Raw genomic sequence first — 27,910 nt, 5'->3', positions numbered from 1 at the left:
ATCACAGCTACAAAACAGCTCGGATCTACCACACGTGATAATTCGTCCACGTATTCAGGAAGCTATGGCACCAATCTGCTGGTTGCCATGAGAGCAATGCAAGAATCTCATGTCATTGTTGTAGCAATCTGTGCACAATTTCTCTTCTAGTTTAATCTTTCCTATTCTCGAAGGGTGGGACGGGTGGGGAAACGGGCCATAGTCTGTTCGCAACCCAAAGAATATTTTTGATATTTTAAAGCAATGCACGAGATGCTAAAAAACAACAGATGACTTGTACCAAATGAATGACGGAGCAGTGCCATGCTTTATAGCCAAGTGAAAACCCAGGATATGTTTGACTTCCCCGCAGACAACAGTGGGTATTGCTGACCTATCTATATTTAGTATCTTATCTGCAGTATGACATTTGTGACTGATATTTGCTCTGCTGCCTTTGGATTTATTCCTAAGCACAAAGGTTAAATCAAACACAGAACAATATAGTCGCTGGTGTGTTATTACAGCTTGTATTTTTAAAAATGCAGGTCTGTTCTCTGTGTCCGAGTGTGTGTGCATGGATGCATGTATATTATATTATATTATATTATATTATATTATATTATATTATATTATATTATATGTATATGCTGCCACCAAGAAATATAAAAAATACAAAATATGCTCCATGTGGGTACATACGTATGCACACACACACACACACACACACGCATATATAAATGCATGCACACAGTATCCTAAAAAGACCATATCCTGGAAATGGCAAGATGCAATCAATGAAATATATAAACTTTTGGATTAACCCTGCATCTTCCATTGCAAACATAGCATCCAGTCTCACAGCCCTCACTCATCAGACGCCCCACTGACTGCATGAATTGTCCACATAAACGTACAAGGCTTCAAGATCTGTTCTGTCCATAGAAACATCCAGCGGCAAAGACGATAGCCTGGTTGTGCCAGACGCTGGTACCAAAAACCCTTGTCAAATTTAATTTTTATATCACAATCTCAAATCATTAAAAAATAGCTTTAAATACTAAAGAAACACATGTTGGTTTCTATGCGATACGGGGACTCTTGTTAAGATACAGTCATTTTGTCCAGCCTATATTAGCTCTCTCCATCAGCCTCTCCAACTAATGCAACTTTCATAAAAAAATCACTAGGTTAGAGCTGGTGAGAAACCAGAATTTGACCCATAAGGCCTGCAAACATTTGCAAACTAGATCATAATAGCTCTGAGATGTACAAAATCCTGAGGCAAAATGATCTTCTCGGATCTCCCACACTACTTCCATTCTCCTCTGCACAAAAACTCCTATTGCCACCCGTGAGAGACGGGCACGTGCCGGGGGCTGGCATTTGTCAGTGGAAGATGCACAGACCTATGAGGAAAGTGGTGCCCTTTGGAGCTGACATAGTCCTTCCATACTCCATCCCCGGAAACCACGACGTAGGACAAGCGTGCAACACAGAGTCAAGGAAAAATAAGAGCTTTTGGAGTGACACCAAACTCGGCTCCTAACACCGCTATCCAATAGGCAGCTGGGAGCTGAAACAGTTTGCTGGATGCTGGCACGCTAGTTCTTTGAATGAGTGAAAGGAGAATATAAGCATAACATACAGAAATAGTCCTACTGCACTTCATGTCATCTGTTGGCACAGCCACATACATATGGGGGAAGGAGGAGTGCGAGGCAGACAGAGCAAACAGTCGATCCAACCTCAGATGTCCTACCTGGCGGGGGAGAAGTGACGGAGAGCTTCCACTCAGACCCACCTTGAGCTGGCAGTATTTTTCCGTGCGCAGCGCCAGGATGCGTTCGATGGAGTACACGTCGTCTGGCAGCTCGGTTTCTGCCAGCTCCGTCCCGAACGACTGTAACATCTGTGCAATATCCTTCACCGTTAGTGCAAAGCTCTCGATGGCCTGATGGGAGACAACGACTGCAATCAACTGGGCATTCGGGAGACTCGACGGGCTTACGAAAAACCAAGGCTGAAAATGTCAAGAGCCCAAATGCTTGCTTACACACGTGGAAAGGGCAGTTTGCACTAACCTGTGGCACACTAGCTGTTGTGCCTGAAATAGTACGCTGCGGCTATGGGTATGTGGCCAGCTGGCTCAGATGAAAGTACAAGTCTACTTCCATACAAGCAGGGTGGGCGAGCAAGTGAGTACTAGCCGCGGGTGCCAAGATAAAGGGGTGCCAGCATCCCCCTGGGGATCTTGGCTGTGGTAGGTGCAGCCCCATGCCCATCAGTGTGCACATGTGTGTCTGTCCATCTGTCCATCATGGGAGGTACGGCCCTGTCCCTGATGTGAAGGGGGTGGATGGAAGGCAAACAGGACATCAGAAGCAGCCCCCGGGAGCCTGCACCACCATCTGTCCCCCAGCAACAGCAACCTGTGCTGCTACAAAGGGAGACCCTATCCCTCTCCCCAACTTTCTGGTAGTTGGCATCACTTCCCCCCTCCCAAGACACTGAAAGAGCTTGCTATGCCTCTGCATACAATGGGGATTTTTTCCATGCTAAACACTCAGTACTAGGAGCAAATATTGCATGCTCCTTTCTTGCCCCTTTTACTTGGCCTTATGCATTGTGGGATCTTTTTTCCCTCCCTTGCATCCCATTGAGACGCATACATCAGAAGCCAGAAAGAAGCAAATGCAATTGTGGAATTGGCGTTGAACTTACAAATTCCCAGAATTTCCCTCCTTTTATCACCACGATTCATCTTTTTTTTTTTTTTTTTTTAGATACTCAGCACCATTTGCAAACTGCTACCATGCCACCAGGCTGGTCATCACAAATATGAAGCAGCTGAAGGAGATGGGTTTGACTACAGGATTAGTACCCTAAAATGAGAGCTGTCTCCTAAGTCTTCCAAAGCAGGTGCGCAGCACATGTTTGCAGCTTACTGGGCCCAGTCTGCAGTGGGGAGCTCAATTGTTGGAGGTGTCCACAGATACGAAGTAGGGAATATCAGCAGGTGGTATAAGGCTTGCCAGTCATTGATGGCTTTGCAGGTCTGGGTTTTCCCTAATACATCAGGGTTATTCATGGTACCTCTATTTTTGCTCCTTGCCGTCCTGTTGCATCTTCCATGAGCTCATGAATGACAAGGTGGTATGTCTCTTCTTCTCCCAAAGGCCAGGCTGAATGCTGGATTTGACCAGGTCAAGGCAGAAAGGTTTATAACGGCAGGATCCTTTCATCGAACAAAAGGTGCAAGTTCTTTAAAAGGGAGATTTGCTCCCGCAGTCAGTGCAGAGATCAGCGGTGTCATCTTTCCCCACGTTGCTCTGGCACGCGCAGCTTACCTTCAGCTGATGAAGCATTTTGCTGGACGCTCGGCTCATAGAAAGGAGCAATCCTCTAAGCAGCTGCAGAACGACAACGGAGCATGACCAGGGACGCCGAAAGCGAGACAGGGCCATCTCTTCACAGGGCTAGAGGCTGATGAGCAATACTGGCCACGTACCATATAGCAGCACGGTAGGCATAGCATGATGTCGTGTGAGCAACAGGGAAAAAAGGCTGAAAGGGGCAAATCAGAGACTTTCAAAGTGCTCCGAGAAGCCGGGACCACTGCCAGAGATCTGCAGTCAGGGCAGCTTTGTCCTCTGTGAGGAAAGGGGCTGTATCAAAGAAGAAAGGAAAAAAAAATCAACTCAAAACCCAGGAACCATGTGGCTATGTTAGCCTTAGGGCTTATACAAAGATAGGAAACAGCTTGTGAAGAATGAATGGATTATTTCACAAGCTGTATAAGAAATAGCACAGTTCAGGACTATGTCAAGGAAGCTTTACGAAGGATGAAGCTGGGGGGCTGTCTGGCTGGGCAGCAGCTCTGCAGAAAAGGACCCGGGGGTGATGGTGGCCAATAAGCTGGATACAAGTCAGCAGTGTGCCCTTGATGCCAAGACGGCTAATGGCATCCCCAGCTGCATTGGTAGGAGCGCTGCCAGCAGATCCAGGGCAGTGGTTCTTCCCTCTATTCAGCACTGGAGAGGCCACATCTGGAGTCCAGGATCCAGTTTTGGGCCCCCAACTATAGAAAGGACGTGGACACATTGGAGAGAGTCCAGTGGAGGGCAACAAAAATGGCTCAGGGGCCAGGACACAACTTGTGAGGAGAGGCTGAGGGAACTGGGCTGATTTAGTCTGCAAAAGAGAAGACTGAGGGGGATTGAATAGCAGCCTTCACCTCCCTGCAGGGGGGCTGCAAAGAGGATGGAGCTGGGCTGGTCTCTGTGGGGGCAGATGGCAGGACAAGGAGCAATGGGCTCCAGCTGCAGCAAGGCAAGTTGAGGTTGGATATTAGGAAAAACTTTCTCCCTAGGAGGGTAGTAAAACACTTTAACAAGTTACCTAGAGGGATGGTGGACTCTCCATGCTTGGAGGTTTTGAAGGCCTGGCTTGACAAAACCCTGGCTTGAATGATCTAACTGGGCATGGTCCTGCTTTGAGCAGGGGGTTGGACTAGATAACCTAAGGTCTCTTCCGACCCAAATTTTCCATGATTTTAAAGAGGGGCACTGTATTTTCACTGCTGTGTTCAAAGGGCATGGCTGGGCTTTAAGGGCTCAGAAAAGGTAATGAGTATTAAGGACAAGAACTTCACTCTCCAGAGCAGAAATAGCATTTTTAATGATAATTTTAAGATGCAACTTTGATAAAAAATGGTATCACCGCGGAATAAAAGTCTCCTTTATTGTTACACGCCTTGAGTGTGAATAGATGTAATAGTTCTTGCTGTGAGAAGCTGCGCCTAAGTACAAATATTTGGATCAAAAGTAAAATGGAAATTAGCGGAGACCGTTGTTTCATACAGGGCAAGCAACAGTGCCGTAGCATTTGCAGTGGGAAGAAACAGCTGTGGGCAGGAGTCTTTGCAGCAATTTTCTGCCCCACGTACAGAGGAGGAAGAGGGTGAGCATTGCTGGAGCACATCTCCCATGTTTTCATGACCTCCATCAGTTGCCTCGGTCTCTCCGTGTCCTTTTCCATAGGTCCCCGGGTCTTTGCAAAGCCCTGCTCAGCCAGTTCTCTGGTCAGATGAGGGTCCAGCTGCAGCTTTATCTTTTCAGTCCTCTGCTCATGAGCTTTCTGCCTTCACTTGGATCAGGCTTTTAGGAGCTCCTCAAAGACATTTCCTCTCCTCTTCTGTTCTTCTTCCCCTTCAGATATGCCAGGCATTAGGCCAGATAAGGTTCGAGTCCACAAAGGTCTTGTCTGCTCAGGAGACAGATCCTGTGGAAGGTAAGAAAAGCAACAGGCGGCTACTGTTTCAATGGCACCAAACATAAAACATTTTTGCCTCTGTTTTGAAATCCCATCCCCACAGCCTCTTCCCTGTATTGGGAGACAGTGGAGGCCGTAAGTCATCTCTGACCTTACTTGGAAACTTGCTTCAAATCACGCTGCGTACTCCTAGAGCAGGCGAGCAGCGAAAGCCTGCCCGCTCCGAGGGTCTGAGCAGCGTGGCACTGGGTTGCAAACCACAGGAATGATGGGCAGAGTTTCTAGGGGCATGGTAGGGATGAGTTTGAGGATGCAGGCTAGAAATTGCATTTGACCCTCTATAGGCAACCCTTATAAAGGAGGGCTTGTCAGGATTTCAAGTGACCCAGAGGAGAGATACAGGTTGGCACAGAAGGCTACAGGGAACCCAATGAGATAGGCTCTGCTATCAAAATGGCCTTGAAGGACATGCAGTGGGATTGGAAGGATCCAGCTACAAAGAGGGACAAGGGCAGCTCTGCCTTGTGATGTCAGTGCCATAACAGAGCGTATTCAGTACCTTAAATTTTCCTTTAGGTCCCTATAAGACATGCATAATTCTCTGTTCAATACATGCAATTTTGCAGTGTTTGTTAAGGGCCTGAATCATTCACAATGCCCTGTGCCTCTCGCCTTATTACCTCTACGTAAGCACAGAATTTATTTGCTGCTGTAAAGCTATGCTTTGTACTAGAAAAATAATGCCTCGAGAATATCTGGTACTATGCTGAGACAATGCTTTGAAATGCCCTCTGTAACACACAGCGAAAGCTGTAACCTCAAAAAGGGCACCCAGCACACCAGGAGATAGGTGCATTGTTCCCGGTTTGCAGTGTACTCAATAACCACATTTCTATTTCAGTAATGCAGTGGACTCAATAACCACACTACTATTATAGTGAAGTTTTCCTTGGTGAAGCTAGGAAGGTGGGAGGACAGATGTTGACTATTTAGGCACTTGTGTGGAGGGGAAGAGGACAGTGTTGCCATGCCAGGAGCCTGGGAAAAAGCAGAAGGAGAGTCTAGTGGCAGCCAAGAGCAAAGAAATGTTAAATGCTCACAGCAAGGCAGATTCTCAACAGATCAGTAGATGTGGCTCCTATTGGGATGAGGGCAAAGCCAGACCTCAGAAAACCTGTGTCTACACACCTTGCTGGCTGCATGTCTTATGAGGCAGCCCCAATGACTTATAGATATAAAAAAAACAAGTTTAATAAGTGAAGAAAAAGTTACTTACTGGGGTAAAGTCCACACTGGCATCTTCTTGGTTGCTTGTGAAGAGGTCGTGGCTTACAGGTCATTCTCTGTTATCAAGGTCTATCTTGTCCCAGAGTCCTTGCTGTCCTGAAATGCCTCAGCATGGTGACAAAACCCTGTTGCATTCTTCACCATACAAACCATTGCCCCGAGCAAGAACAGAGGTTGGTTTTGGTCCGATTTCAGATCCTTGGTTTTGATCCAGTACTCGGAGAGGTCCCAGCTGATCCCAGTGGAAGATTCAGATGCAAGTTTTGGCACTAGCTTCAGCATAGCTGGGAAGTAAATGTATTTAATTCCTTGCATGATACTAAAACTGAAGCTGTCAAATAAATCTGGGCTGAACATTTCTCTTGACATTTTCCTGCCTTCTCCGCCTGGTCTTGTCCATGTGTTTTCCAATCTGTTCAGTGCTTTGCATAGTTAAACAAAAAGATATTCTTGCTGATTCTTACTGTTAGCCTTGGCCAGGTTCAGAACGAGAGACACGCACATCCTATACTGAGATCCAGGAAGATACAGACATCTATAGACAGCGTTACTGGACGGGACCCGGAAGCAAAAACATGGCAAGACTTTCACTAATGTTTACAGCTATCTGGAGAGGAATCCAGCCTGCCATTGCTCTGTGAGCTGCAAGTCCAATGAACGCTCAAGCTGTTGCATGTATGGAAACTTATGGTAGGATATAGTTAAATCAAGAAGCCCACTCTGTGCAAAGCCCTGGCAGTAGGAAAGGGCACAGTGCTTGCAAAGAAGGAACATAGGTATTTAATTTATTTCATCCACATGCAAAGAAAAAAAAATCCCACAATATTCACCTGGTAAAGCAAAGGTGATAAAAAAGAGATGAACTTGGCCTCTGCTATGAACAATTTTATGGCAGGAATTTTCACTAGGCATTTTCACCTGCCCAATGCCCTTAGGATTCCTTGAAAATCCTATTTTAGCTGCATTAAGGGATTTGCCTTGCAGGGCACTCCCTAATGAGGGAGATGAGGGTGCCCATAACCCCAAAAGAGATATTTGGCAGAGGCTGAAGCTCCTGGCACTCTAGAAGGAAGCCCCATGGGCAATATGCTATACATATCATTGGTAACACGACGTAAAGAAAGCTACATACAGTTCGGAAGATAACCCATTCGCTATGGCAGTACTCCAAGGTGCCCCCGAACTCTGGCGTTAGCTGCTTTTCATCAATATACGTCAACAAATCGCTAACTGAACTCAGCATAACCACCTAGGAACAAGGGGACATCATTAATCGGTCACCGCAGCTTCATTGCGAGGAACGCGCACATCAAGTCTGGAATACGTTATTTATGAACGATGGTTTTGCCCCCATTAATGTGTCTTTATTTTATGTTTCTGCCATCGGTTGAATTTGTACATATCAATTAACAGCTAAAAATATACATGCTATTTTAAGTTTATATTTAAAAATCCTCCATTGAGGTTGGCTTAACATGGGTTGATCCAACCTTCTTTGAGCCAGACCACGTTGAGCAATGGCCATTAGGCCTGGGTAGTGTTGAGTGCAGACGACGGGTTTCACAAAGTGGCAAGCTGAATGGTAAGAGGGACACTTTGCCCAACCTTCAGTGAGGTTTAGGGGCAAAAGGAATGATTTCCATTTGCAATCTCTGATTGGACATGCCAATTAGTAAGTGAATTCCACTTACTAATTAGTAATTGGAATTCCAAAGTGTTGGTCAGCACCCGTGACAGAGGCAATGATTAATCTGGAGTTAATATTTGGGCTATTTGGGTTTTTACCTGATTTCTAATTATAACTCTTGTGAACACCAGACAACCAGTGTCATCTTAGTTATAATTAGGTAGCACACGCCTACAAGCCTCAGTCTGAAACAGGTCGCTGGAGGCTGCAATCTTGCCATGACTTGACACAGACTTGATTTTATGCACTGCGAGCGAGCTCCTGGGAACTACTGGGACCGTTCACGCTGCATAAAGTTACGTTAATGCATGCCTTCGCAGGACATCAAAATAGGAAATGCACACTTACACAGGCCCCAATTCTGCAGCTGGATCCAGAAGGGACTCTAGCAAAACCCCGATGAGGTATCAAATGGATCAAGTGCAGGAGTTCACATCTCTGGAACTGACTGTGGAGTCGGAGCCTAAATGCTAGTGTGCAAGGAGCTGTGACATTTTTTTGCAGGGTAGGGCAAGTCTTATGGGGGGAAACCCCTGGTTTTGTGAGGGTAGAATACCAAATTCTTCAAAAAGCGCTGATTTTGTTTTTCTTTTTGATTGAAAGCAGAACTTTTTGGAGTGCAAAGTGTATATCCCATGCAAAAATTATATATATATATATATATATATATATATATATATATATATATATATATATTATATAATATATATAAAATATTATTTTGAAGCAAAAACAGCACCACTTCACACATCCTGTGAGCATGTAATGAAGTGTCCTCACCTCAAGTTCTACAAGTCCTGCTCTGCGAGGATGTAAAGACCCAATGATTTCAAAACAATGCGTGTTCTTAACTTGCTACGTTTCAGAGACTCTCAACAATTGCGATTGTTGAAAGTCCTTGAAATGTGTCCGGCTGAGAAAACAAGCTGGTTTGAATTGCTCTTCTAAAAATAAGTCAAAACACCTTTACAATGATGGCTACAGATGGCACGGGTAAGAGACTTTTAAAATGGGTGCCACTTCATATGTGCGAAACATTAAATTGGTATTAAATATTTTCCAAATAAGTGCCACTTACCATGGGCTGAACATTAAATTGGTATTAAATACTGCCCTGTCACCCTGCTGAATGAGTTCATCCAGCTCTGGGTGGATTCACGGAGGGCAGCGGCATGATTAAACTTGTAACTCCACTTCTCATTACGGTGTTTCTTGTGAACAGCAAACTATGGGGTATAAAGCTGTCAAGTCAGCCCCCACAGGCATAGACCACATACTACTCCAAAGGAAAATAAATGTATTTGTATGTATTTCTCCTAGCAAGGCATGAAAATCCAATCCTTCCAAAAAAAGATTATGGTAGAGATTTCTTTAAACAGTATATTAAAAAAATACCTCCGGTTACCCTTTCCTCCCAGGCAGATACCAAATAGCTGCAGCAAGCAACATGATTCAAAGTCAGTTTTTAGGGCTATATGAACATAATGCAGATAAATTCATACCGGTAATTTGAGAAGAAAATCCTCCTGACTAAAACGAAAGCCAATGTCAGTGAAAGTGCGCTGGAAAAACCCAGTGGGGCGCAGAACCATCACCAAGTGCAGGTTCCCAGGGAAAGAGGCCTGCAAGAAAGCATTGAACATGATCAACTTGGACAGTCCACTGGTCTACACTCAGGCTTGACCTCACATTAACACAAAGTGGATCAAAATACAAAAGTGACCCTTACTTTTTCCTCCTGACCATCCATCCACTCCCTTCTTTACCAGTTGCCCCTTGCCTCCCTCTTGTCTAGTCCAACCTGGACTATACATCTTGTAGGACAAAGAATACGTTTTGCTTGACATAGCTGAATAGCTGCTCTTGTAGTTGCTGCTAGTTTCCAAGTATTTTCTGGTGCTACCTAGGAAGCTCTCACTAATGTTAAGTGCTTGGCATTGGGCATACCAATGGTTGCAGTGCTTGCGGCGGGCATACCAAACCCATTTTCCAACCCAATGGTTGTGGGCATACTTGCGGTGCTTGGCATTGGGCATACCAAACTCATTTTCCCTGAAAACCTTATAACCTACGATAGCATTAGAGATAGAAAGTGAATTCAAGAACCAGCAGGAAACCATAAGTGTGGAAAAGAGCACAAAGCAACAGGTACCACAGCACCAGACTTGACTAATTTCCCAAGCAATTGGTAATTAGTGCAACAGGTGAGATTTAAAAAGGGCGAGCTTAAGAAGGATCTCATGGCTTTGGAGATAACTGGTGAGTGACAGACAGAGTCAGAAAATGAAATGTAGTCAGAAATCTAGCTGTTAAAATCAAGGGACAGAAACTGAACTATGACCCAAGTACGTCCATGCCAAATCATAGGGCCGCACATTTTGAACTGGCCAAAAACAAGCCAGCTTAGAAATCACAACCCAGAAGCTAGCCCGGGTGACGTTATTAGAAGAAACGGCAGAACACAAAGACAACATGGAGATATCCAACGTTTCACACCACCGCCGATACAGAACACTAGATCTGCTGTACTTGGATCATTTTAAATGGTCAAGAAACTTATAAACCATGTATAAACCACACGTGAGCTGAGCCTTCAAGAGGCCGAGAAACTACACAGTCCTTAATCCCAACATATAAAATCTGGGCACCTTTGAAGCCCACACCACATATAAAATAATAGTTCAGATAATTTAGGCAAAATAATTTTTATATATATATACACACACATATATACGTGTGTGTGTATATATATATATGTATATATATATACACACATATACACATATATATGTATATATATATATACACATATACACATATATATGTATATATATATATACACATATACACATATATATACACATATATATACATATAAGCTAACTTCTCACTTGGCCAAGACAGGAATACTTTAAGTTTGGTCTAAAATGAGTGACGCTTGACGCTTACGTGCTCACGTGATTTTCTTTCCCAGTTTTCACATATTTAAAACTTTTGTCTTTATTTTAAAAGGTGGTTTTCACAAAGGCACGAACAAAATGTGGAGTATTGGTTTGTCTCCCTATACATGCAGTAGGAAAGATATGCAATATTTTTGGCCTTGAAAAAAGATGGTCACATTCAAGGGATTTCTGAATGGTGAAAAGGATTAGCAGTCGGTAGATGAAAATACTGAATTTGAAACACTTTAATATTTTCTACCAAGAAATAAGCACGAGTCATAGCTGCAAAGTAATAGTAGCTGAACACATTCATTATACTTGCATGCATTTCTTATATGTATATCAAAAATACCCTGCTTGTCCTTGGTAATTAACAGCCAACATTTGGTCTGTGACAAGAATACTACATTTCTTATTCATGTTGCTGGTGCCTTCTTTCAAACAGACGGTTGACAGTGGAGATTTTTTTTTATACATAACAGTTAAAAAGAACGCTGAATACTTTGATGGAGCCAAGAGTCATACATTTTACGTACAGACAAGTAAATGACATAACCCCACCAACTAATTCAGATATACAGTATTCCAGTAATATCCAACTTTGCCAAACTCTCTGTCTCCATCTATTGCCCTGTGGCTTATTATTTTTCTGGGTCTATCTGGAGAATGTCAGAAGTGACAGAAGCACACATTTTAACAACTTGCGACTCCCATTAAAGGATTATACATTGCAAAAATGTCTTCATGCCACCTGTTAGTTCTACATTGGACACATTTCCGCTGATGTGGGAGAGGGGAGATATAACACCTCACTAAAATATCCACTAGCCCACTTTTCCCCTGGGAAACAAATGTGTGCGCACATGGGGAAAAGTGATGAGTGTTGCATACAGTAGCTCCACTATAGTAAGAGCAAAAAAAGGGCCTGGATAGTTTGCACGGCAGGGTACCTAATCTGTGCATACAAAACATGGCTTGGTTCCATAAACATGCAATTAGGTGCTGTTCAAAAAAAGCCATTATTTACAGTTGAGACTTGACATCCATGAATTACACTGCAATTCATTTGTTGGATATCCTTTCGCAGAGCAAGGCTTTGGTTGTGGTTTATAGTAAAGCACTCCAGTGCCAACGGGTCCTCTTACAAATGGGCACTGATCTGTCAGATGAAAGGAGCCCCATAAATGCAATACATTAATCGGTCGCTATTTTAAAAGGGAGCTGGGGGAAGAAACAAGAAAAGAAACCAATGCAAATTAAATGCCAAAACCTTGTCCCGGTGAAGTCAAAGGGAAGTTTGCCAGAGGTCTAGAGCGACCCACTAAAGAGCCAATGAATCTGCTGTCCTAGTTTCAACCGCTGGATGCCGTGCCTTGTCCTTTCCAGTATTCATACAATATTGATCGATTCTAAAACGTTAATGCAGTGCTTGCCATCGCCCAACAATAATATCGAAGCCAAGAGTGGTGTGGAACTTGCCCAATGAAGCTCCAACTGGGTCACTCCTGAACTCAAGCTTTGTAGCCAACACCAACTTTCCCCTTCCAAGCAAGCAGAGAAACCTTTATTTAAGTGTTCCTCGTTCAAAAGCTGCCTATTGCTCCCATCTAGAACTAGGCAGGAAATGGTTTTCCCATCCCGTAAAACTTTGACACCTCAAAAACGTCCCCGTTATTCAAAGAGAGTGCACGACTGCCCAGTCGTTACAGCATTTGCCTAAAACATGAATTCACCCCAGAATGAAGTCTCTGACCTGCTGTGTGCTCAATGGATACAGCTCCGACGGGAGATCCCATAGACAAATGCCAATAGCCTAATGGTCAGAGCACATCCTTGGGTTTTGGGGCCACCAAGTTCAAGTCCCCCATCTGTGTCAGGCTCAGTAGATACTTGAGCCCAGGTCTCACCTATCGCCGGTTTATGATGGCTCACACTCCATCAACATTTTGCCTATCAAAACTATCCCGGTCCAGGGGCTGTCTAACCTGTCTTGAAACCTGCACCGCCTCCCTAGGAAATCTATCCCAATGCTTGACCACATTTACAGTGACAAAGTTTTTCCCAACAGTCAGCCTAAACGTCCCTCCTTACAATTTTAATGCTTTCTTGCAGGCCTCTCTCCTTGGGTCCCCTGTGCTTCAAGGTTGCTCAGAAAGGACTTCTGGAGGTCACTGAGTCCAAACCCCTGTCCGAGGCGGTTGGGTTATCCAAACCATCCCATGCAAAACCCTTGTCTTGCCTGCCTGTGGCTCAGGAACCCGAGGGCACATTTCAGTGACCAGGTGAGTTGCCTTGGGATGGGGGTCACCCTCCCCAGGACTTCTCATCAGTATATGAGACTTTTTCTGCCCCCCAGATGCTTCCACTTGCTGCCCCTCAGCTCTTTGTAGACATTAGGACCTCCAGGCGTCTGCTGTCACCCCGTCAGGAACAAAAAACAAGGATCAAGGGCTTAGCTAAGGACTCTCTGCACCACAGCAACTTTATGAACTAGGTGGGGCTGGTGCTGCTTTGAGCAGGGGGTTGGATGAGATGTGACCTCCTGAGTCCCTTCCCACCCTCACTGTCTAGGATTCTGCTCATAAAGCCATTGTGAATGATGTGCTTGTGAAAAAAAGCAACAAAAGAGCTGAGCTGCGTGCTTCGGGGTCTGATCCCCCACCTCCAAATCATCATTTCAGGCCAGACAATTTCTCTGCAAACCCTTCAATGGTCAGTGCCCATTCAGCTATGCAAAGAGTACCATCCTACTCTGAAATAGGGCCGTTTTGGAGCCGCGCTCTCAGATAGTGACACTACAGGAGTAGAAAAACTACTGGACAATGAAGGCCCTGCCGCAAATTGGGAGGCAACTGCAGCCAAATGCCCCGTGATGGTTTCAAGGGGGGGACCCATTAACGGGGTATCAAACTCCTCCTCTTGTCAGGGCAAAGCTGCCCGGAGCAAGGTACAATAGGTTGCCTTTGAGCGTGTCTAAGGTTTGAGCAGTTGCAGTACCTCTCCGCATATCATAATCTGGTGCAAACGCATCCTATTCTGTCCTATCTGCTGCAAGGGTAAGATGTAGTTGGCTAGGACATTTTTAATGGCACGTCTTACCTTTCCATGAGAGTCAAACACTTATCGTGCTGTTAAGCACATGTCATGTTTTACCCCAGAGGTAGCTGCACCTCTAGATTAGGTCCACACAGTTTCTATTTGCTCTGAAAACATTTGGGGATTTTTTTCTGCATAAGTAGTGATCTCTTACATGCGAGATTAAGGCCATTTTGGTCGTTAAAAGGGCGTTCTGCACCAAGAAACACATCTTTTGCAAACAGATCTCTACTGCAAGTTACATATGGAAATGAAAGGCCTCTTGATTTAAGTCTGCCATCACTCAAAAGTCATCCTATGGGAAAGGATAGAGGAAAAAAAACTTTAAAAAAAAAGCACCACAGATAATAATTATTCAAAATTAACCTTTATGAAGTCTAAAACCCCAAACCTTTGCCCTTTAAAATCCCTACTCTTTAAAAACCACGGCCTTTAGCACACATCAGCCTACAGCTGTTACGTGAGCATGCAGGCCGCTCCACCATCCCACTGCAGGGAACTTGCATGGTGTACGCTCCAAAAAGTGAGATGGGAAAGAGCCTTAATTTTGCTCCGCTGCCATTTTTGGGGTTTGGGGTTTTTTTTGCATTGGTTAACACTGAAGCGAATCCCTTTCATTTGCTAAATCCTGGTAAAAACCCGCGCAGAATCGAACAAAATCTCGCCCCTTCTTCTTACGTTCTCTAAAACACCATTTGCGTAAATTAAAAATAAAATCAAATAAAGAAACAAACCAACCCCAGCTGCCACCGGCCCATCTTTGAATACGGCTCCTCGTCCCACGACAGAATAACACACTACAAAAATGCCTCCGGCGACCAACTTCGGCACCTGCTTAACATGAAGTGCGTCGCCGCCCCGTGTCCTTCGACCCCACACGGTTTCCACCCCGATATTTATCACACAATCATCGAAAACGCGGGTCGGGAGGGCACATCTAGTGCAACCCAATGCAGGACCGGCCCCAGCTTTGGTCTTTAAAACCTCCCGGGATGGAGATGCCACCACCAGTCCGGCGCTTTGCAAGCCTTTGCATGAGACATTTCTTCCTAATCTCCAACCGGGACCACGGACAGCAGCCCAGCCCCATCCTCTTCGCAGCCCCCCTGCAGGGAGAGGAAGGCCCTATTCAATCCCCTCCCAAGAGGATGCTTTTTAAAAGCCAAAAATAAAAAACCCAAACAAAAAGCCCAGGGAGGATTGTAACAGGCTTGTGCTTTCGGAAGCCAAACCCGCTTCCCTTGGGGGGCGAAGGGATGACCTCCTTCCCTGCGGGCAGCGATGCGAAGGGCAGGGCAGGCACCGGGCTGCCCTCCTGCATCCCCCCCTCCCCCGTGCTCACCGCATCTCTCCGCAGGCGCCGGCTGCTTCTGGTGGGGCCAGCCTCGGCCATGGCTGCGGCTGCCAGCCCAGGGATGCTCAGGGATGCGGCCCGGCTGCGCCTGGTCCTCCGCAGTGCGAGCGGCTCCGTGCCCGCTGCCAGCGACAGCGCTTCTTAAGGTGGAGCCGGCCCCGCGCCCACCCGAGAGCATCCTGCATCCCGGCACGGGCTCATCCCGCCCGGCACCCTGCTCAACCCACTGGGGAGGGGCTCATGCTGCCCTGCGGGGGTCATCCTGCATTGGGGAGGGGCTCATGCTGCCCTGGGGAGGGGGCTCATCCTGCCCTGGAGGGACTCAACCCGCCTTGGAGGGGCTCATCCCACCCTAGAGAGGGTCTCATCCCAGCTTGGAAGGTCTCATCCCTCCCTGGAGGGTCTCACCCCACCCTGGAGGGGCTCATCCCACCCTAGAGGGGTCTCATTCAGCCCTGGGGGTTGCATCCCACCCTGGAAGGGATCTCACCCCATCTTGGAGGGTTTCATTCAGCCCTAGAGGGGTCTCATCCAGCCCTGGGGGTCGCATCCCACCTTGGAGGGTCTCATGCTGCCCTGGGGAGGGGGCTTATCCTGCCTTAGAGGGGGCTCATCCCACCCTGGAGCAGTCTCATCCAGCTCTGGGGGTCACATCCCAACCTGGAAGAGATCTCATCCCATCTTGGAGGGTTTCATTCAGCCCTGGAGGGGTCTCATCCATCCCTGGAGAGTCTCATCACACCCTAGAGGGGTCTCATTCAGTCCTGGGGGTTGCATCCCACCTTGGAGGGTCTCATGCTGCCCTGGGGAGGGGGCTCATCCTGCCCTGGAGGGGCTCAACCCACCTTGGAGGGTCTCATCCCACCCTAGAGGGGATCTCATCCCAGCTTGGAAGGTCTCATGTCACCCTGGAGGGTCTCACCCCACCCTGGAGGAGTCTCATCATACCCTAGAGGGGTCTCATTCAGCCCTGGGGGGTCGCATCCCACCCTGGAAGGGATCTCATCCCATCTTGGAGGGTTTCATTCAGCCCTGGAGGGGTGTCATCCCTTCCTGGAGGGTCTCATCACACCCTAAAGGGGTCTCATCCAACTCTGGGGGTTGCATCCCACCCTGGAAGGCATCTCATCCCATCTTGGAGGGTTTCATTCAGCCCTGGAGGGGTCTCATCCCTCCCTGAAGGATCTCATCACACCCTAGAGGGGGTCTCATCCAGCCCTGGGGGTCGCATCCCACCTTGGAGGGCCTCATGCTGCCCTGGGGAGGGGGCTCATCCTGTCTTAGAGGGGGCTCATCCCACCCTAGAGAGGATCTCATCCCACCTTGGAAGGTCTCATCCCACCCTAGAGAGGATCTCATCCCACCTTGGAAGGTCTCATCCCTCCGTGGAGGGTCTCATCACACCCTAGAGGGGTCTCATCCAGCCCTGGGGGTTGCATCCCACCCTGGAGGGGATCTCATCCCATCTTGGAGGGTCTCATTTGGCCCTGGAGGGTCTCACCCCAACCTGGAGGGTGTCTTGTCCCTGATCCTTACTGCCACACGTTTGTATTTTCACCCACCTGCACTTTGCACACTGGTTTCTATTCCACCCAGGAGAGCACACGAAGCAACAGCAGATCTGCCTATGCTTGAAGAAGTGCAAAAATCTAGATTTTGGTTCAGAAATTATACCTTTTATTAGACCAGTGCAAAAAAAAATAAATTATTTTTATGCCGGAAGAGGGGTGTTTGTGCCCAGAAGCTTGCAAAGAGCAGATTTTCCAACTATTTAGTCGGTCTAATAAAAGATATCACAATGGCCCAATGAACCTGGCTGCCTGTCCCTTCCGTGGCGCTTTCCCGGCTCAGCCAGGCCCATGCCCCAGGCCTGGGCAAACCCAGCTCTGCCCCACTCAGCTAGATGCACTGCCGGTCTGGCTAGGCTGGGAAGACCCTGCTTTCCTCCACCCTCCCGTGCTCAGCTAGCAGGGCAGCCGTTCGTTGCAGATGCTAACCCAGCACAGGCAAGTACACCCTTCATTTGAAAACCCTGTTGTCAAACAATTTAAACAGCTGTCATGCAAGGCCCAGAAGATACCTGCAGGCACCACCTACCCACGGGCAGCAGGACTCTGCAAGTCACGACTTATTCAACAACCTGAACATCGAAGCCCGTGTAGCCCTTCCTTTACTGATTAGCAAGCTGTGAAACTGGGAAGTAGCTATTTGAACACGCAACATACAGAAAAATCAGAACCTACAAAGAGAACCTGGCATTATATATTCACAGCGACAAGAAAACCTCTTTCAGGACATACGAACATGTAGAAACACTGACTTCATGGTGCCCGTCACCAAAAGTATCCTTAATGCCCACCGACATCTTTAATGCCACGTTCAGCTGCAGCCAGCAGCTGCACACGTGTTATGGCTTAAGACCTGACCCGGGAGCCAAGTCATACTCAGTAAATTCTGTCTGCTTCATTCGCCGCTTATTATCAGCCGGGTCTGCAACTCCACATATCTCAAATTCCTCTTTTTATTACAGGGAGAGACGATGACGATACCGACATTTTTGGAACACCTCTATTTACCTCCCTCGGTAGTACGGCCAGCTCAGATCTGATGTGTTCGCTGAGCTTTTTGGTACAACTTCCATTTACTATATAAATGCCCACAATTTTGCAAAAGGCTGAGCAGTGGAAAAAGGTTACTGCTGAGATTTGTTCAGTATCCAATGGTATAAAATATATGTATGGAAGGTTTATGTTAAACATTTTCTTACGTTGTGTGCACGTGTGTGCACTTCATAGTTTCACAGATGGATGTTAGGGGAAGCCTGTCCCAAACGCTCGGTGCTCGACTTGTAAAGTTTTTCCTTATGTCTAGTCTGAAGGGATCTTCAATCAGTTTGCGCCCACTGTTTCTGGTCCTGCACACAATTTCTATACATACTTACACATCCACACAAACCGATACGTATCCGGTACATACAACATTCATGATAGATTTTTTTTTCTGATTATACATGTCTCTCTACCTATGTATGTGAACACCCCCCCACAGCGTGAAAGTGGTTTTAAATGTACTTTGCGAGATCTAAAACTTTCAAATACAAATAAAGTGCTAATAAGATACATTTGCAGCTAATAATCAGGACACCTTTGTAGAAATGTGAGGTGCCAGATTCTTGAAACATTCATCTTGCGGATCAAGGCGCTAAACTGCATGAGCAATCAACTAAATGCCCGAGCAACTGAAACATCCGAATTAGGAACATGATCATTCCTGAATTTTAGTGATGTGAAAAGAACCAAAGAAGTACCTTGAGTTAAGTCACTCGTAGCTCTGGGCTTCTTGTGTCTTCAAATTTGGGAACATAACATGCATGCCAACGTAATGCGTTAAATCAACATTTAACTGTAAGAAAGGACTTACTGCTATCCTTTGGAGAGTCATTTTAACAGACGTCCATGTGTCCAATCTTCTATCCAGGATTAGGATAAATTTGGTGTCAGATTCATGTTGACTATGAGATAAGAAAATACCAAGTGGCCAGGTAAGTGTCTGAGAGCATACCCTTGCAGTCACAGGAATAAGAGAAGGCAGCTGAACACAGTACACCTAGCACTTTCCACAAGCACCGACATTTCATTAGAAAACAAAAAAATCATCTACCATGGGGTTCAGAAAGAAATTCAATGCACTGCCTTTGTTGTTATCCCATAGTAACCTTGACTTTTGCAACAGGCAAAGCTCTCGCTATTCATTGGCAACGTCATTTGTATTTAAGAATCAGATGACCAATTCCCTTATGCAACTCTGCAAAATCCCAGCTTTAATAGTTGAGGGAGCAGTGCTGTATCAGTAATGCTACTCTGTTGGGGATGACATGTGCCTAGGTACGGTTTTGTTTCTCTACAGTATCACCCAGTAGGAGAATCTGTTTTCAACTCCTACATGGGTTTAATTTGCAGATAAGACGCATCTGAAGCACGGCCTGCATGACAAATTGGAATCACAGCTGTCGGAAGGCACCGGAGCAGGGCATCTGCAAACAAGTCCCTGGGGATGTGGGTATTCGCAGGTCCAAATGCAAACAGGCTGTAAAAAACTCCCGAGTTTGGCATGAGCAGCTTTAGATTTTAATGCAAATTATTTAGGACTACAACATGGCAGTCAATATTTGGCAAGCTGGCTTTCTTTTAAAAATAAGTCACTTAATATGGCAATAAGATGCACATTAAAGGGATGCTCCCTCCCTGGCTTTTATGCAACATTGTCCTTTTTACCAAGATATCTAAAATAAATTAGTGCTTGTGCCAGACAGGACAGCATTAGAAGTCTTCTTGCTGTACAGCAAGCATAAACTTCAGTGCATGCATTCCCCAAATCGCCCTGCAAACGTGACACGTGCCTTCACCTTCAATGGTCGTTTCTGAGATCATGGGGATCCCCTGGGCTTGGCTTTATACACTCTCAGTCCCCCCAGTACAAAGGAGAAGTTAGTGCGAGGTTGTACGTGGCATGTGCCATTCATGGAGTTTAAACATAAAAAACCAGATGAGGTGTCTCCAGGTACGTCTGGAGTATCATCCAGAGGTGAGCAACATTTTGACCAAGCTTTAACCAAAAAAGATGTTCTCCCTCCCCTTCGGGAAAACACGTAATTTGGTGTTGCTAAAACTGTTTCACAAAGTCACGTCAGTTTTGCTAAATAGTGTCAAAATAAATACAGAAAAGAAAGATTTTTGAGATTTTCCAAATGCAAGATTTGGGTATTTTGATGAGAAGGTACCTTCTGTTTTGACGTTTCCTTCAAATGGATTTAGAAAACAGAAAGCATGCTCAAAACCGAGCCGTTTTATCTTGTATCAAAAATTGTTTTGGACTTCCCAAGTCCCCACAAAGCTTCAGAAGATTTTTGGCTCAGTTTGCCCTGAAACAAAGTTCCCCTCCCACCAGATTTTTGGAACGATCAATAAACTGAAAAAAGCCCCAAACAAAACATGCCATTCATGAAAGCTGCATCATCAAGAAAGATGGCAAGAAATGCAAAGGAAAAACTAGAGGAATCAGGCAGACTGTATCATCTTAGGAGTCAGCAAATGCATATGAAGTGATCGCAGTCTGCAGCATGGAAGCATCACAGTGAGCTCTAAACCCGGGACTCTACAGTTAGTTGAGGCACAATGGGCGCATCTACACAAGACGCTTAATGCACAGTAGCCTAATAACACGGCGCAGTAGCATGCCGGGCAAAAACTGTGCTAATATACTATTGTATGGTACTATTAAGCTACTGCGCATTAAGTGTCATGAAAAAAAACGTGCTATTGCTCAGTAACTGTAGTTACCCCGCATTTAATTAAGCAAGTACTCAATTAAATGTGCAGTGACTACTGTGAATTAATGAACGTGTAGATGTGCCCAATAAGGACACTGGACAGTTCTCCCTCAACCTGCTAACTTGTTTTTATTGGCTTCCCTCTGGACAAACAGCAAAAGTCCCGGGCAGCCCGGACGTCCTGTAACCTGATGCAAAAGTGGATCTTCCCAACGGAGCCTGTCTTTGGCCATTTGCAATCCAGGGCTTGCAGGTTTATCAGGTTTCCAGTCCAATGGCAGCGCTTTTAGCTTGACACTAAAACCAAATCAGTGCATTCTCACCAAGGACTGCCCGGTGCTATTTCATTTACCTCCCATAGCATGAATCCTCCTGGAGAAGGATAACTGCAGCGAAGCATCAGCGTGCTTCCAGCTCCTTTCTAGTCTTCCTTACTTTTATAGTGCAAACTCAAGCTCTAACCCCTCACCATTTGCAACTAAGCCGGTTTCTGAGCCCGTACAGCTTCACTGTAGTCAAAGCAGATGCATGCAGTCAAAAACCAAGTAGGCTCCCATAATGGCAAGAAGATGAGAGAAACATGCATTCTGAGCCGTTACCCCTGAAATGCTAAATAGACATCTGAATCATCACGCCCTCATTCATTTCAATAGGGTTTGACCAATTAGGAGTAAAATATGGAATGGTTTCGGCGCTTGTATTTATTTGCAATACCAATGCAGAACAGCAGATGTTACATTCAGGAGAAAACCATTGTGCAACCAATTATAGAAATAGTGTAGTGGTAATGTACAGTCAGATGCAAAACTGCAGAGGGGATGAGCCCTGCTCCTACTGTAAAGAGAACGAGAATCAAACATCTTGCCGGGACAAGATGATGTTTCCATCATTGCTGGACATGGAGCTGCCTGGCAGGGTAGGAAGCAAAGGCAAAACATCTGAGCAAAGTGTGAGAGAGGGCTGGGGCAGAAGGAGGTGAAAGGATGTGAAGGGAAGGCAATGAGAAGCAGAAATAATGAACAATTAGCAATCTAGGTGCTGAACGTGGGCAGCTGGGTGAAGACGAATCGACATGCGTGCGGTGGCAAAGGAAGGGGTGCAATGGGGGAGCTAAATGCCTTTATTCCCTTAAATATTATCCCCTAGTTGCAATTCTCTCACTTGCATGCCTCAAAATATTACCGTATGACTCAGCAGCGGCACATCAGACTTAAGTGACCATACATACCTAAGCTTAAGCAAAGCTCTGCCACAAATTATTATTTTAATTGGGTAAATTAATGGTATATAAACAAGCTGGCAATTGATAGAGACAGAGTCTCCTTTTATTATAGGGTTGGAGGCATCCTATATGTAAATGAACACAACGGTGACATCTGCATTGCACCGGGTGGCACTGGGTAGAGATACCTGTGCAGGCGCCGAATGAGCTGGTACGTCTCCGCAGCAGAGGGCAGAGATACTAACCCGGGTCCTAGAAGTAGCATAGCTGCACAAGCATGACTGATTAGCCTAAGTGGAGCACTGCACATCACTGCACTGCACTGCACTGCTGAGGATATACTGCTTCCAGGCTGCAGATCAGAACAAGCATACAGCAATGCACTGTGCAGTGGAGATGTCTGCTCCGGCTCAGCATTACAAAGCCATTCAGCTCCTTTTAATCTTTTTCTTCTACCTGGCTTTGCAAGTGGAAGTTGCTTACAGCGAGGAAGTGATACCCCAGATCATGCCTGACACCCCACCAGGTGTGCCCATCTTTGCCAATGGGCAACTGAAGCTGGAAAGCAGTGCTGTACCTTGGGACCGAAGTCAAGTATGTTAAGACTTTTGTAAAAACCTCTTCGGACACTTTGTTGAATTGGGAGTTTTCCGGAAAGGTGATTATCCAGCCGTTGTCTTTCCCTCGGCCACCTAGAAATAACAGAACATGCTTCTCTGTACACGCTGTTTGGAAAACAAGCCAGGCAGTGGAAAAACCCCCGTGCACAATTTAAAACGGAAAATATTCATCTACCCCTGTAACCATTCATCTTGGCACGCTAAAGACAGAAACTTGTCCTGCTCCTTTTGAGCCATCCATGTGTGTGTGTGTAAGTGCGTGTCTGGGAGGGGAGTGAGGGCAAGTCAGGGCTTGGATGCACATTTGTGCCCACAACGGGCGTGCACATGTAGGTACACAGCTGCATGGCCAGTGTGCAGCCTGCTGCACATGCATGCGTACGTGTCCACGCTGCAGGAGAGGTAGAATCGCTACCTGGAGAGAAGTGCCAAAAAACACCACCGATGCAGCTCAAACACTGTCACTTTGGCACACAACAGGAAGCAGAAATCCACCCTCGGGGCTTACAGTACTTACAATCATGGGATTTTAAATAAGACTCTGGAAAGCACCCTTCTCTAAGGAGCTTGTTGTGAGCAGGATGGAGTGAAAACTAAGAAACCCCCCTGGATTGGTTTTAATTCAGTATTACAGGCCAAATTTTAGCCTTCAACACCAATGCACAACTCTCACATGTGCATTAGATGCTGGTTCTTTACCAGATATATCCCTTAATCTCCTTACAGCACCTTTTGGGTGTGATAACAAAGAAGCCGGGAACATAAGGGTAAGTTCATGTGAACTGGCCACCAGATGACAACTATATTTCAGAGCAACAGACTGTTTTGCTTGGAAAGTGTAAAGATAATATTTTATAGCCTAGCTTGGGGAAGAAACCGAAGATCCTCTTTCAAGCCAGCACAACGCTTTAACAACACTACTCCCAGTGGCCCTGGAGACAACCTGATGTGTATCTCCCGTACGGCATCGTTTTGCCAAAGAGTGAACAAGTTCATTCGGGGTATTTAATTACCTTGCATGGAAACCGTGAAGGAAGGAGTGCACCGTACTCACCAGAGAGGAAAGCAAACTCCTTCAGCAAATCGTCGCTGATGTCCTTTGCAGAAATGGGAACCGCGGCTTCTAGAGAAAGCAAAGCAAATACGTGGTTAATAGTGTAAAGAGGGAAGTTATCCTCCACTCATCTCTGCCTCATGAAATTAAACACTGAAAGGTCACACCCAAGAATAGTTTCCCTGGGTACATATAATTTCTTTATTTAATCAATTCGACCAATGATCAGTCATGTTAAAGGTGAATAACCAGTGTCTTATTACCTTCTTTCAACTGGGCTATAGGGGATGGTCAGCCTGATCTCTTTTTAAGTAGACTACAGTTTTATTTCCCCCTTCTGCAAATCCCTCTGGTACTTCCCAGCACCACCGATACAACGAGCTTGCAGGTTGCTGCTGGTAGCGGAGAATGGTGCACGATAAAGTCTACCGGGCATTTTAATAATGTCCTGTTCCTTAATTTTATAACGTCCAAGTTCCTTAATGAATGCACAGCCAAAGCAAATAAACCTGAAGTCAGCCCAGCTGATCTCGCGTGGCCCAGCGCCACATGCATTAGAGAGATGATTGTCCTCATGTACAATGATTAGATTGCTAAAATTAAATAGAAGAGGCTGCTGTAAAGCCACCTTTAGCATATTGTGATTGTTGCAGTACCAGTCTGGCACGTCAGCATGATTTTATATAGATTATAGTGTGAGAGAGAGAGAGAGAAAGCAGGCATGTGCTGGATAGATTATGAGGGCATAGCCAATGATGGCTAAAAATCAAAAATACTCAATTTGCACTAGTCCAAACTAAAAGAAACATGTATATTCTTATATACTGCAGGTCCCTGGCAGCGTAAATAGGATGAATGCACGAAACATTTAAGCCTGCACCCTTTCTGACATTGCATGCCTGGCTATTTTTACTTTCATTCACTGAAAGCGTCCCGTGTGCTCTCAATGACTCAGGACTTCGTCTCATTGATGTCAGGAGAAATATTCTGTTGATTTCCATGGGATCAAGGTTTGGCCTCATTATTCTTGCTGGCTTTTGCAGGGTTACTTTGATCAGCTTTCATTAGCGCTGTCGTTCATCAGAGGACGAGTCAAGTGAAGAGCTTGTCTTTACATCCGTTTAATAATTGCCCCAGCTGAAAATAATTTCATATTGAGCAAAGCCCAACATTTAATAAATGAATAAGCACTAATACAGACCTGGGTTTCTGACCAAAGGATATGATGCACGCACAGCCTTTGGAATAGAGGAGGCAGGAGACAAAAGTTCAAGCATCTTCTTGTGCAACTTGGTATGTATTGCATTTTTCTGCAAGATCTGACCTCATCGCAAAACGTTAGCCAATACATACGCAAGGCAAAAGTCCTACTTATCGAGGGATTCGTTTATGGAGACGAAAGCATTTATATTACCCTCCTCAAAGACGCACAATATACTTCAAGAAATCAGCATTTTCAAATAAACCACCGCTATTTTGTTTAAATGATGTGTTTCCTAAATTCTTCCCATCAAATGAGGTAGAAGGGGAATAACCAGGAACAGCCCGCAAGTTCAGACTCGTGTTGTGTATGCTCAGAAGTAAAGACACCTGATTATTTCTATGACCCAGAGAGGGCAACAGGCACTTCACAGAAAATAGGAAAAAGCATCGTCTGTGCCCCAATGAATTTAGCGCCTCAGGCCTGGATTGTACAGCAAGATCCAGCAGCACGGGGATCAGCTTTCCCCTGGCTCCTGCCTCCATATCAGGCACTGCACATGCAAACAAAATAATGCAATATTTGCCAACTTAGCTATGTCAACATTAAAAAAAAACCACAACGCAGGGCTTCCGTGAGCGTGCATTAAACAGGCGATGTCTTCCCTGGGGTGTGTGCTGCCACCGAGAGAGCTGGCCCACGGTAAGTTCCTACTGGAGACAAGACACGGGTAGTTTTTATGTCCGTGCAAGGAGTGCAAGGCAAACATCTGGGGAGTCGAGAGGTCGGCACAAGTTGTTCAATACAAATCTTCTCTAGGTAATCAACTGCTGTGCATGAATCATAGCAATCCCACGGATGAAAATAACACAGCAACAACTGCACACGGCATGCTCCCGTGTCGTGGAAGGAAAGCACCGGGGGAAAGTTGGATTTACGAGAGTGAGCACTGTTTAGCAACTGGGAGTAGACCGAAGGGTGGAGACAAGCACTTTAAACCATCCCTTTTCAAGAGTCAACATTTCACAGGGAACAACTTACTCATTTGCGTTCTTGAACTGGGCTGCACACACCACGCAAGCCAGCGGACGACACAGCTGCTCGCTGGGAACCGGACCCAGGTCTCCCATGCCTTGGAAGAGTCCCCATCCCACAGGGCAACCTGCCGCTCAACAGCACGCTGCATTTTTCGTGCTCAAAGAAAGGTCCAAACACTATCCAACGAATCCTCCCATCACTCCTTGAGGTCAAAGCCAAGTAACTACATAAAACCATACCTGCTAGCCACTGAAAGTCTTGGCCAAGGCCACCCATAAGAAACTGTTGGCCAGGACTATGGTTTGCACTCTTAAGACTCCAGCTTTGGCTTTGTCAACGGGCCCAAAGTTGCCCATTGTCAATGCTCCCAAAGTTGGCTTTGTCAACGGGCCAACTTTGGGAGCAACACACCAACTACAACCGTACCACGGGACAAACCAACATCCCCTGCCATTTGTGGATGAGCTACGAAGAGAGAGAGAAGGGTCAGTCATGGAGAAGGAAGGTGAATGGGGCTATTAGAGAGAAGGACGTGGCCTGCTGCTGGAAAGGACCGGGCTGGGTCTCTTGTTGAGGGCTTGGATGTAGAGATAGATCCTGGAATAGGAACGGAGACCGCAACTGGGGGCGGACAGGAAAATCAAACCCTTTAAGGCATCTCCAAATATCACATTAGCCAACCTCATCTTTGCCTTGGGCAAAGCACTGCAACCAAGAGACAGGTGCCCATCGGCCTGGAGAAATGTGGGCAGCGGAGTCCACCACTCTTCCCTGCCCGGGGCAGGGGGTCGGACTCGATGACCCAATAGGTCCCTTCCGACCCTAAAATCTATGAAACCTCATTGACTTCTAATGGGATATAGGCATCTAACTATCACCTGTGCCGTGGACCATATCCCTTTGGGTTACTTACATCTGCCTGCCCCTACCAGCCTTGGAGATCTGGCAACAAATCTCTCTGTAAATGGGGCTTGCTGCCTTTTGAGCTCTCAGCTGGACAGTATCAGAGCAGCACAGCTAGGAAATAAAACCTAAAAATAGCAACCTGGTGTAAAGCCCTTTCCCCTGAAGAACATTACAAACTAGAGCAGCATTCAGGCAAAGCAGCGTGCCCCTTGCGCTGAACCGGAGGAGGGCAATGCCATGTCACCGATGCTCACGCGTGTGCCCAGCTGAACCTCTTGCAAATCCTTCCTAGATGCAAAGGGACAGACCTGAGAGCATCCTCTGCCACCGGGAGCGGTGTATGGCACAGGGATCCTGAGGACGCATGAAATCAAGAGGGAGGAAAAAAACCCAGAGATCTTTACTCCGCAGAGAGAGAAGCAGAAGGGGAACACGCCGCTACAGGAATAGAGAGAAATCTATTTTTGTCCTAGCAGGCTTGCTTGGTGCAGGCCAGGATATTTTGCTGAGTCCTCGGTTTTTTGCCTGTATCCCAGAGGGACGTTTGCAGAGAGCCAGGCTGCGAGGCCGGAGCCCGTTCTCAGAAATCTTTCCCTTCAACGCGGTCGACATCCACCTGCCTCCGTACTTTACAGAGACTTTAAATCAGCGTCTAGATTTTGATTCCTAATTTCATAGATTCACAGATGTTAGGGGCTGGAAGGGACCTTACAGGATCATGAGGTCTAGCCCCGCTGCACTTGAGCAGGAAAGACCACTGGGGTCAGATGAGCATCAATAATCTAATGAAGGAGAGTTTGCCCGATGGTCAAGGCCCACGGTATCCTCTTTCCCTGTCTGTTATATATTCATCAGGCCAGCTATGGATGAATGAGCTCAGGCAAATAGCCTTAGGATGGCTCTGGGGTATAAGGTAGGATG

General features: G+C 46.1%; 1 protein-coding gene across 1 annotated transcript in view; it reads right to left on the bottom strand.

Annotated features, from left to right (window-relative positions):
- The window catches only part of MCF2 (MCF.2 cell line derived transforming sequence), an 86,118-nt gene that overhangs the window by 42,127 nt on the left and 16,081 nt on the right, over positions 1–27,910 (bottom strand). The window contains exons 2-7 of the mRNA XM_059733126.1: positions 23,845–23,913; positions 22,748–22,862; positions 19,040–19,130; positions 9,730–9,849; positions 7,673–7,789; positions 1,784–1,933 (exon numbers count right to left, since the gene is read on the bottom strand). Coding sequence (XP_059589109.1) covers positions 1,784–1,933; positions 7,673–7,789; positions 9,730–9,849; positions 19,040–19,130; positions 22,748–22,862; positions 23,845–23,913 — 662 coding nt within the window. The remainder of the gene's footprint in view (positions 1–1,783; positions 1,934–7,672; positions 7,790–9,729; positions 9,850–19,039; positions 19,131–22,747; positions 22,863–23,844; positions 23,914–27,910) is intronic.

Source organism: Alligator mississippiensis, chromosome 8 (assembly GCF_030867095.1).
Source record: "Alligator mississippiensis isolate rAllMis1 chromosome 8, rAllMis1, whole genome shotgun sequence".
Classification (NCBI taxonomy): domain Eukaryota; kingdom Metazoa; phylum Chordata; order Crocodylia; family Alligatoridae; genus Alligator; species Alligator mississippiensis.
Note: the sequence above shows the minus strand (reverse complement) of the source record. Positions and strands in the feature narration are given on the sequence as shown.